Source organism: Cryptotermes secundus, unplaced genomic scaffold, assembly GCF_002891405.2.
Source record: "Cryptotermes secundus unplaced genomic scaffold, Csec_1.0 scaffold533, whole genome shotgun sequence".
NCBI classification, from domain to species: domain Eukaryota; kingdom Metazoa; phylum Arthropoda; class Insecta; order Blattodea; family Kalotermitidae; genus Cryptotermes; species Cryptotermes secundus.
In genome coordinates, this window is record NW_019731275.1 from 1162305 (window position 1) to 1174676 (window position 12372).

At 41.2% G+C, this 12372-nt stretch overlaps 1 protein-coding gene across 1 annotated transcript in view; it reads right to left on the reverse strand.

Annotated features, from left to right (window-relative positions):
- Nucleotides 1-7611, reverse strand: part of LOC111866835 (facilitated trehalose transporter Tret1) — a 33103-nt gene extending 25492 nt beyond the window's left edge. Inside the window, exon 1 of the mRNA XM_023856137.2 lies at nucleotides 7425-7611. Within this exon, the coding sequence (XP_023711905.1) occupies nucleotides 7425-7429 (5 nt within the window). The 5' untranslated portion in view covers nucleotides 7430-7611. The remainder of the gene's footprint in view (nucleotides 1-7424) is intronic.
- Nucleotides 7612-12372: the final 4761 nt, after the last annotated feature.

Here is a 12372-nt window from a genome sequence, read left to right on the forward strand (position 1 = left end):
GCTGCATTAAATCTAGAAATGCACTACAGCATATGGCAAGATGACGTCAAGGCGTTCGAGAGGTACTGGCTACACAAACACATACTTGGAAAGATTGAAGAGGGACGAATTATACTCAACAAGCAGATCTAATACTACTGTATATATCAACGACACGAAAAATTCAATAAACAATTAAATGTATGCTATTTTATGTTAATTACCTCCATTTACATGTTGTGCTGTAAGAATTATTGTCATTGTTAACTATATATTGTTAAATAAATAATAAAAATTATTAAAAAATCTATCTATCTATCTATCTATCTATCTATAAAAAATCTATCTATCTACCTATCTATCCATGTCTCTACAGCATGAGTAGATTTTGGCCGCTATTTTAGTTTCTTAGTCCCATGCACACTCGGTATGACTCCTTGGACGGGGGATCAGCCCGTCGCAAGGCCTCTATCTACACACAGGACAATACAAACACAGAACAAAAGCAAGCACACACCCATGCCTCGAGAGGGATTCAAACCCATGGCCCCAGTGATTGAGCGGGCGAAGACGGTTCATGCCTTAGAATGCGCGGCCACTGTGATCGGCATTAGAGGAAATATAAAGGAAAATTTAATCTGTCTGGTAATGCGTGAACATTGAATTGAATGCACGACTAATTAAGTATGTAATAACATGAGACAGGAGGAGGCGCTTGCAGAGCTCGCTAGAACTAATAACAAAGCATAGTTAATGCCTTTGTATCTCGACACATTCTTCTTTAGTTTGGCGTTTACATATTTACAAGCACATCTTGAGTGTCCGACAACATGCATAGGGNTTCTGAGTATTATAAATCACTTATTAGCCTGTTATGAAAATAAATAATTGGCTGGGTATGTATAATAACATACGCTTTGGCTAAGAGACTAATTATACCTAATTGCTTCATAACTAAACAGCTGGAGTCTCTCTGTCTCTCTCTCCCTCCCCCTTTTGCTGCCACTTTGAAGTACAGGACATCCGTGAAAAGCTTTGTTTCTCCTAAGTTTCTTAATCCTAGGACAGTCAGTTGGACCCCTTGGACGGGGATCAGCTAGTCGCAAGGTCGCTATCTACACAGGAAAATACAAACACGGAATAAAAGCAGACAGATATCCATGGCTTAAGTGGGATTCGAACCCACGGTTCCAGTATTCGAGTGGACGAAGACAGTTCATGCCTTAGGCCGCGCGGCTACTGCGATCGGCAAAGACTAGACTAGTGGTTCCCAAATATTTCCTGGCACCATCATTGAAATATAAAAACTATTTCTAGCACCATACACTGCTTTACATTGCGCATCATATTAAGAGATGGGGGGGGGATCCCTTGGTGTTGTTATAAATATGTAATTTTAAGTATAATGTGATGTGTATACCTAATGCAAGGCAACGACTCGGTAAACACATTCCCGCGCAAGCGTGCGAGTGCAACAAAAGGACGTCCATTGCTAGGTAACAGAGCAGTAAACACGCCTCATTAACAATAGAGGTTGTGTTTTCTGTGTGGTCCGTGTCGAGGTGTTATAAAACGATACAGCCTGAAGAGGCAACTAAGCATAGCAATCGGGAGTGGATAGTAGTGGACGTGAGTGAAGAGTCGAGTTTTGAGACGCCAGCGTGCAGAAATCTGAGTTTGAGAGCAGAGAAATTGAACTGATTCGAGTCTTCGGAATTGGCAGTTGCAGAATAATGGCAAGAAGGGAATTGGGTTGTAAAAAGAAGACTTCATGTGTGATTTGAAGTTACACTGAGACTGCGATAAATCCTTTGCCAGTATGCGACAAGTGAAGATTGAGAACTCTGGTGTATGTTTAAGGGTGAACTGGAAAGTGTGTTGAATAGCGATAGGGCTATAATTGCCTATAGTCCCGAGCTGTGAATGTGTAAGTGTCAATAAATCCAAATCAGCCGATCCAAAGCCATTCTTATAAATCACACATCCCCACACGTGACGATATTATGCGTATTTCCCACTTAATGTGATTCTCGACTTTCACCATGTTCTCCCGAAGACACGCTACCTTCACCTTTGCTAATCACGAAAACTGACAGTGTAAAGCTGTCTCATATCAAAATATTTAAGGGTACTTACTTAGTGGGAAGAATGGTTCTCCAAATTTGAAACTAGTATCGTCAATATTGCAATCCGAAAGTAAAGTTCAAGGTGTTACGGTGTGTGCATTCAATTGCTGAAAATGCCCTTCCACACAGATATGTTGTTCCAAAAATTACGTAATAACACCTCGCCGGCTAGTTATGGGAATTCTGAGTGTTCTATTTTGATATAGATCCAAAATTCTGTAAGACAAAAAGCTTCGAACTTGATTTGTGAGGCGTACCATAAGGAAGTTCCATAAGCGATTCCTCTGCCTTTGTAGAAAAGTGACTACTTTTCTTACCGATAGTGAATGAAAATAGATTTCCCATCTATTCATATGGCTGAAGATTTACTTCTTGAAAGCGTTTCTTTAAATACTCTCAAGATTTGCGATGTAATTCAGAACATGTGGTCCTATTTCTTCAAACCTTTAATCTTTTTCGTCTAGGTACTCATGTTGACAAATATTTATGGGGTGTAAATTTCATAAAGGCTTTTCCAAAGAGCAGTCTTCTTCGTGCATACCAAAAGCTTATCAAAAAGCTGGAAAAGATTATATTTTGACCTTGAAGAAAGGAATTTAATCCGTTGAATGTATGAAATGTATCTGAGAGGTATGGCGAAGGGGGGGGTTAAAGTACTTCTTATCTAAGAAATGTTGTTATATTGGGGCACTTGTTATTTCTTTTTTCAGATTAACTAATCTTAAGAACTGCATCCCTCATAAACCACCTGACGTCAGAAAGAAAGAGAACCGACTTACCGCCTGACTGCATAATTCAGATCATGTGACTTTACTTCTTCAGACGCATAATTCTCTTCTTCCGGATATTCAGGTTGACAGACATTTCTACGGTGTATATTTCACAAAAGCCTTTCCAAAATATCTTCCTTTTCGTGAATGCCAAAATCTTGCCAAAAGTCGGAGAAGATTATATTTTGACCTCGAAAATAGGAGTTCAATCAATCGAGTTTGACAGATGTATCTCAGAGATCGGTGTCAACATGATAGGAGGTAAGAAATTTCTTATGTAAGAAATATTAATGTAGTTTAGGACCCAGTTCCTATAGATATCTGCGTATTTCTCTTTTTCAGATTAACTAATCGTTTAAGAAAGGCTGTGCCATAGATCAGGCGGTTAGTCACTGGCTCCCCACTGTGAAGCACGGGTTTGAGCCCGGGTCAGTTCATGAGGGATTTGTGGTTGACCGAGTGGCAATGGGACGGTTTTTCTCCGAATACATCGGTAGTCCCTTCCAATCTTCATTCCACCAATTACTGGGGCTAGTACAATAGGTCAAAATTGGCCATAGTACCAAGAGGACCGAAGTGGACTCAGTCTCACCCCACTAAGAATAATGAAAAATAATAAATATTCGTTTAAGAATTTCATCCCTTGTAAACTACCTCACGTCAGAAAGGAAGAGAGGTGACTTCTGGTGTGACTGCATTCCCTCACTGAAAATACGTGAGAGTTCAGTAGGCGAGCTTATGCAGATTTACGATTTTCACTGCCCTTGCAGCATAGAACGCAATTCTGGTTCAAGGTCACGTGATGCTAAAGTCTCTCTCTGAAAAATGTGATGTGCAAAGTTCACATGAGGAGTAATTTGCGGTACTTGGCTTGAAAATCTATCCTGCTTCCTGCTAAAGCTGCCGCTCCACAGTACAATATATTCTGTTGTGAAGTTTCCATTTACTTCCTGTACATCTGCCTGAAGGTGTTTCGCAGAACATGAAATTTCTTGATGTTTCCCTCGAAACAGGATTTGACGAATACGAGTAGCTGAGCAAATCCTGCAATGTATGTTGATTCTTCGGTCTGATGAGAAAATTGTGGACTGCATTTGATCACGGTCTGCAGTTGTTCCATGCTGCCACCTGGAACTGACTCAGGGTGTAGCATTGTTGTATTTTTAGTGAAAGCAATTGGTTTGAGAGCTCAACCGTATTTCTCACCATGCATAATTCACATTTTCCTTCATAGCTGTTGGAAGCAATAACTTCTGTACGATGGTGTGTGGTTTCTAATTTTTGGCATCAAATGAGGCGAGAAGTGCTTTTATCGATGTGGTGACTCTAGTTATCATTATGCTTGACTGTTCACGTTTTTCTAACAGTTACATTTAAAAATGAACCGTTGCCTAGCAACGATAGTGGATACACGTCCAGACACACAGACTGATGGGAAGGATTTTTGAATCTCAAAGGTTCTCTCAGGTACCAAGATATACATACGAAATTTAATAGAAATTGGTTCAGGCATTCGAAAGTTGATTGAGGGGAGATTAATAGACACAAAGATGACATGGTGATCTCATAAGCTTACATTTGTTTAATCGAAATGAGGAAAGTACGTTAAAACTATGTAATTGATTATTACAGAAAGATTGCTGTTAAGTGCTACACATATTTCTTGCAGTGACATTATTATTTGCGTGAAGTACATCTCAGACTGCAAACCGGGAATTATTTTCCGAGTTTACGATTGCATACGTAAAACCGAACGTCAGGCAGTCCGTTTGATATTTTTCACGGTCCACGACATCTAGTTTGCGAATTACTGAAGTATAAATAATGCCGTCTTCTGGAATGTGGTTCCACCTGCTTACGCTGGTTCCTCCGAAACGTCAGTTTACACCATATCTGCAAGTGGCCACATCCCAGAAAACGGCATTCTTCAAAGTCACCGCCGTGGAAACCTCAATTCTTACATACTAAAGTATAGTTTCTAAGTATAAATTCAGTTACTTTTCCAGAACTTAAAGAAGTATTGTGGTCAGATATTTTTGACGAAGTTCGTTTTTATCAAATTTCCGTTGAAATTTAAAGCTAGTTACTTCATAAATTTTGTTTTTCTCTCCTAATGAATTAGACTACGACGTATCAGACTACATTAGTGTCAGGATCTATGTGGGAAGAAAATAGGACACTAGATCTTTAACTAAACAGTCTACTTGTAGAAAATTGCGGAGTGAGATGACCAGTTGTACAAAGATGGAATTACTTCAGTGACCTTAAATATCATTCATTTTAGGTCCAGTTTATTCCTGAAGGTACAAATTAATTATCTGAAAATTAATGACACTATAGATATCAGTCTGTGAGCCGGCATAACGTAGGCGGTATAGCGTCTAGCTACTGGCTGGACGACCGAGGTTTCGGAGTTCGAATCCAAGTAAGGTAAAGAATTTTCTCTTCTCTACGTCGTCCAGAAAGCCTCTGGCGTCCACCCAACCTCCTACCTAATGGGTACCACGGACACTTTCCCCGGGGATAAAGCGGCCGGTGCGTGAAGCTGACCACACACCTCCAACTAGTGCCGTGACGAAGAAAAGTATGGATCTATACACCCACTCCCCAATACGCCTTCAAGGTGTAGTGCTTAATTAGTTAAGCACAGGGACAACTTTACCTTAATTTTATAGATGCCACTTGGCATAGCTTCCCAAATAATGCGACGTGGTTGGCGCAACGGGAAGTGGGGGTCGCGTGAAATCTGTGGGCCAGCTGTTTTCTATTTTTCCATTTTTCTTCTTCTTATCCTTCTCCTTTGTTAAATAATGGCAGGAGCACTCTAATTACTTCAGCTCTGAGCAGAATGTGGGCTGTATTAAGCCGGTATGAACCAACGTACGAGAGGAGATGCTATCGATATACGTTCAGGAGTTCAGGAGTTTCAAAGACGAAGCTCGCAGGAGTACAGAGCTTCAGCGCACCCTTCTTATAAACATTTTGTGACAGTAAATGTTTCACTTAAAACAAATGACACGTTTTTGTTTTCAAGAACTGATTGTTCTTAATGACATAATTTTTCAATTATAAATGTAGAGCTATCCCTGTAAAAGCCCGTGAAGGCCCATAAAGTTGTGAGAGGTCGAGGCTCCCACATTTTCTAGACAATCGGCTCACAGATGACGGGCGGTGAGATTGTCAACCTTAGGCGCCGGCCGTCCTTTACCCCCCAGAAATATTCCTGGTACACATTTCTGTTAGAGTCGATGGACATTTTCCTCGCATGACATGTAATAGTCCTTAGCGAAACCATTAACCTATAGAATGTACGTAATTCTGATTGTTAATAAATAAGTTCCTCCGAAAATTTCTGTTAGAGGCTGATTTAGATCCCAAGGCCATAGTGGGGCTGGAACGATTAGGTCAATTGAAAAATCCAATGACCTCGTCGGAATTCGATCCTGCGACCTTCCGGTCTGTAGCATAGTGCCTCAACCAAATACGCTACCGCATGCCCCCTAATTTTTCTATTATTTTGGTAATATTTATATTTGCTGATCCTAAGGAATTCCCCCCCTTCTTATTTAAAAAATGTGGAACGCAAATAAAATATAAAAATAATTTCTTGTGCCCTCCTGAATTGCCTTATGAAGATTTCGTTTCCCTCTTCATTGCCAAAAATAGCGGCTGGTAACTTTATTTTGTTGTTTCTTTAAGTAGCCATTTTTAGCTTTATCCTGTTGCCCGAGTCGTATGAGGGCCACGGATGACGGAGAATCCATATACAACCATGAGGACATACACACAGAATCGCAGTGAAAGTAAATGTCTAAAATCTATCACAAAACATCTGTGTATACTACAGGAAGCAAACCGCGGCAGTACAAGTTGTTTAATAATGGGATTACTGTATTTAGAACCAGCCGTCAAAGAGTATCAGTGGTCCAACTGTCAATATAACAGGACAAAAGTTATGTTATATTGCTCTGTTTAAGAAATTTCAGATTTCCCGCTCTCTTGTTGGGTTTCGTAATTTTAGGATTAATTCACTCCATGTGTATTGTATTACTTCAAAATTGCTTGCGTTCATAAAAAACTCCGTGGCCTGTACTCCGCAAGCTAACTATACCGACCGAGTGACCACCCCTTGTCGGCGAAGTTAGTGCCAATTTTAGCGGATAGAGGGTGTCGCATGGTCAGTACAACGGATCCCTATGACCGTTAGTCTCTGTTTTATAGACCGGAGCCCCTATTTCCTTGAAATAGCTCTTCAATTATCCTCACGAGGATGAGTGAACCCCGTTCTAGACCCACTACTTCTCAGAAAACCCGATAGCGCCGGGAATCGAACCCGGGACTTCCTGATCTGTAACCAGGAACTCTGACCACTAGACCACAGAGGCGTTCATCTGATAGAGAGAAAAAAATCTTAATATTATGAAATTAGGTGGTCATCGTCTTTTTCACAAAAATCCATCATTTGGATCCCTTCTGCGTCATATTTTCCTAAAAATTAATTTTAATATTATCTTTTCCTCTGTACTGCCTTATGGCGCGATGTACTTACGTCATTTCGGCCGTCCCTCCACCTTACACTTGAATGCCGCTGTCACTAACACAGAAAGCGGAAGGTGAATGTTGCAGGTACTTGTCTGACGTTACTAACTGGCACACGCGTCCCTGATCCTGGCTATAGTACATGGTCAGGTGATACCAACTGTTTCCCCACTCTTCCTCACAACAATATCACTTTCAGAGTAACAGTGTAGATGTTAGGATTGGTCCGACTCACCAATCCGAAGCGTGTTTTACTTTACTTGTCCAGAAACGAAGTCTGTAAGAATGTTGGCAACACTACGTTGCCTCTAACCTAATGGAAGGTCGAAAAAAAGTTCCCTCGTAGCACCATTGTAATTATTATTCCTGTTTCCTTATAATTACGTGTGAAATTGTTTCTCAATCTGTAGGATTTGATGTTCTCACAGAGATGGTTATAAAGAGTTCCATCTTCAGGGTTATAACGCCACGCAGTCCGTTGAAATTCAATCGACGTTCCGTAGGAACATGTCACCTCCACCTTCAGGTTCAAAGAATAAGCCGAACAAGAAACCAGTATGAGAGCTCGGATTATTCTTTGACTCTGAAGGTGGAGGTGATATATTCCTACGAAACGTCGATTGACTGTCAATGGACTGCAAGACATATCCCAGATGATTTTTTATTGCTAGTGGGGTGGGACTAAGTCCCTTATACTGCGGCCACTTCTGGCCTATTGTACCAGCCCCAGATGATAGGTGAGGGTCATTGTGGAGCAATTGGTGGAATGAAGATTGGCAGGGGAAACATAAGTACTCGGAGAAAACCTACCCCAGCGCCACTTTCTCCACCACAAATCCCACTTGACCAGACCCGGGATCGAACCCGGGCCGCCGCGATGGGAAGCCAGCGACAAACCGCTTGAGCTACGGCGCGGCCTATCCCATATAATAGTGCTCTTCTTAGTTCATCAGTCTTAAGGGAACAGGCCTAGTATAGAGTGGGGATGTTCGAGAACATGGGGATAAGAATAACTCAAAACATAAACAGAATGAAGAAAATTACATAATGAAGACGCCTAGTAGTGTTCAGATTATAAATTTAAGGACTGAAGATGCAGGATCTATAGCAGTCAGGGAGAAATAATGACACAATTATTTTCTGAAGAGACCACTTGGAAGTTCTAGGGGTATATGGAAGATATTATTAAAATTGTTTCGAAAGCAGAGACTGCAGGATACTAAGCTGACTCAGGACAGGGTCAAACTATAGGTTTCTGGGACATGGTAATTAATCTTCCGATTCCAAAATTCTGGGAAATTAGTGATCATCTGAGCGACTGCCAGTTTTTCAAAAAGGGTTTTGTATCATGAAGTTTATTGTGGCTTCCACTTTCTTTGAGACTAAAATCTGAAAGCGGGCAGAAAGAGTTCGGTCCAGTACAAACTAGAGAATTGCATTCTTTTACTGCGTGCTTTCTATCGCAAGTGAGCAAAACGAGGAGGTTCAACCGCCTCCTAGATTATTCAAGTGATGAGGAATGAAATTTGCATTAGATCATGCTTTGCTCTGTTCATCAAATGCGTTTCTACTCTCTCTCTCTCTCTGTATAGCTTTAAAGCCCCTTGGACCTTGGCCTCATTTTCAGTTTCTTAATCCTATACACAGTCGATAGGACTCAATGGACGGGAGATCAGTCGCAAGGCCGCTACCTGCACACAGAACAAAAGAAAAACAGAATAGACGCACAGAGACATCTATGACTTGAGTGGGATTCGAACCCAAGACACCGATGTTCAAACGAGCGAAGAGAGTTCATGCCTTAGCTCTCGCGCGGCCACTGTGACGGCTATGCTTTTCTACTAACGTGAATAATTCAAGGGAGGTGATAGGTGCAGAAGAGGTCGAATGCATGGGAGAGAATAGAATTGCACACAGACATTTTGTCGGAAAACCTGAATTCGCCTGTAAATGTCTAGGCATGGATGGGAGAATTTTATTAAAATAAATCTTATGGAAAGGGTCTGGGGGTGTGAATTGGATTTATTTGGGTCAGAACTGACAGCAGACTCGAGCATACATCCACGCTAATAAATTTTTTGAGTGCCGTAAAAAGCGATATAGTTCTTGAATAGGAGAACAACTTTAGATTTTCAAGAATGATTCTGCTACACGTTGTTACGTTAAATATGACGAGAGATGCACGTTACTGCAGTTACTATTCATAGTGTAACCTTACTTTTTTTCAATTTCCGTTTAGACCATTCGAAGCTTATTTAGCGCAACATTCAGATTATATTTAGCGTCAAGTGGTTGAGTGAACGGTACACATTGAAATGAAAAGTGTCTGGTTGGAAGGAGTATTGACATAATTCTAATTTTCCAGAATTCGCCTAGAGGGACTGAGAAAAACCGCGAAAGCCACGAAGAATTAGAATTGTCGGCCTCCGGGCACAGAATTAAATCCAAGACTTCCATAATTTTAAGTAGGAAAGATGCCAATAGGATGCAAGCGGTAGCGCATTTGTCTGAGACACTATGCTAGAAGCCGGAAGGTCGCGGATTCCATTACCGATGAGGTCATTGAGATTTCTTCAACTTACCTAATCCTTCCAGCCGCACTATGGCCCTGGTGTCGACCCATCCTCTAACAGAAATGAATACCAGGAATCTTTCTTTTGGTTAAAGGTGGCCGGAGCGTAAGTCTGGCCTCACCACCATCTGTAAGCCGATTGTCTAGAGAAAATGTGAGGGCCTCGAAGTCTCACAACCCTATGGGCCTCCACGGTCTGTTACAAGGATAACTTTACCTTTTATGCTGTCAGCAATTCGCAAAGTTCAACTTTTTTTATTGTTATAAAAATGTTATACAAGCTTATGGAAATTTAATTTGCGTTTACATTTTCAATTATATTACAATTATCAGCTACCACGAACGCTATAGCCTAGAATAGAGGAATCTAAAAATCTATTTTAAAATAGTGTAATGGTGACTAAAATGGCATGATGACATCATAATCTGTTATATAGTAAGTCAGGATTGAGAAAAAAACGACGTGTACAAGAATTTACCTTTAAGTAATTGGTCACTCCAGTGACAAACAGGTTAGTGAAATTTCTATACGAATTATCGCCCTGACCTACTCATCAAAGTGTAGAAATTGAAACGGACTCGACAGTCTTTCTACAGCGTATAGATTACAAAGTGGGCCCACATGAATACGCATGACATGCATAAAACATTGAGTTAGAAAAAAAAATTCGTGACCTCTTTCTCTATTACGAAGTATATAATAAATTTCTGGTTTCCTTAGCAAGTGCTAAAGGTAAAGTTGTACCTGTGCTTAACGAATTAAGCACTACGCCATGACGGTGTGTGGAGGAGTGGAAAATATGGACATATACATCCTTACTGTAAATTTTAGGTATGGTAAATGAACAATTTTTATGCCCAAGGGGACATCTTTTCCTGCATGGCACGACAGACAAATGCAGTCCAAGATCTACAGTTACCGGGTTTCGAAATTTTATTTGCAGTTATTTCGTATGACCTGTCGCAGATCCTCTATACAAAAAGAACACAGATAAGGAAGAAAATATTCATCCACTTCCCGAGTGGGATTCGAACTTACGAAGCCGGTGTTCGAGCGGTAGAAAGTACTACAGTATTACCGGCCTAAAGAAACATCTCTCAGAAAATAATATGAATCCCAGGGTCAGCCAAACATCAGTTAAACTCACAGAAGTATGACTTTTCTCAGCATTTATTCAATAAAATTCTGTTTTGCCTAAGAGTGGCTGGCTTGGTTCTGGATAAGATTTCGGGGTTCTCAGGACGGCAAAGATTAATTTTGTGACCTTCTGGTTTATAGTACCGTGTAGTCTGATAGGTTGGTAACAACGTTTCAGAGGGACATACTGTCTCCATATTTAGACCTGATAACGTAACAATATTTTGGAGGCTCATGTACCAGAGTGTATAACACGGAAGGCAACCACATTGTAGCGGTTTTCTCAGGGGGTCAAAAAACTGCTATGTAAGTACCTTGAGGTGAAAAAGTAAAAAAAAGTAAAACTAGGTACTTTTTTAATGTAGTGGACGTTATTCATGGTCTAGTTTTGTTCATAAAAAGGTTATGCTTCGGAAATTTGTTCTTTTTCCGTCTTCAGGCAAGGGGGAACATAAATTAGATAGTCATTTAAAATGACCTAGCCTCAAGCGGTACCGCTCACACTGTCGGGACGGTCTGACGCACGCAATGGCTTCGCTCGAACACTGGGATCGTGGTTTCGAATCCCTCTCAAGGCATGGATGTCTGTTTTAAGCCGGGTGCCTCTCGAGGCAACGCTCGATGCTTTGTCTCTGCCGCGCCAAATCGGAGCGGTTCTTGGTCCCGCGGCAAAGTGATTTCAGTGGGCTGTGCTCTTTCAGTTGAGACGGTCTTCTGGCGTCGCGGAAAAGGAACAGCGTCGATCAACGGACGCACGCGCCTGTCTTGCTTCGATGCTGGACACGACCACGGTAAATAAATGAATGAGATTTCCGCGCACGAACAGCTGCGCGCGAAAGTTGCGCACAGTCAATACCCCGCCTGAGGTAGCGTCCTTGGAACAGGCTAATTCCCCTTCCAAGGGGTCCTACCAACTGTCTTAGAATAAGAAACTGAACTGAAACGAAGCGTTTCACGGATGACCCTTATGCTCGAAGTGAGAGCAACAGAAGAAGAAGAAGAAGAAGAAGAATTCGGCGGTGGCTGAAAATTAAATAGCATATTGGGCTACAGGTCTAGAGCCTACCTTGGGTGAGGGGGATCGCCTGGTTAGGTAACAGAGCTTACATAACTGAAGCAGAGACCAGCGACATCAGCGAATCTGTCTTGAATAGTAAAACCTTGACTCTTGTTAAGCCAGTTTATTAACCCACTTTCGACATTTAACTGCCCATGACTTCATTTCTTCTCGAAATTATTTGTAACCAG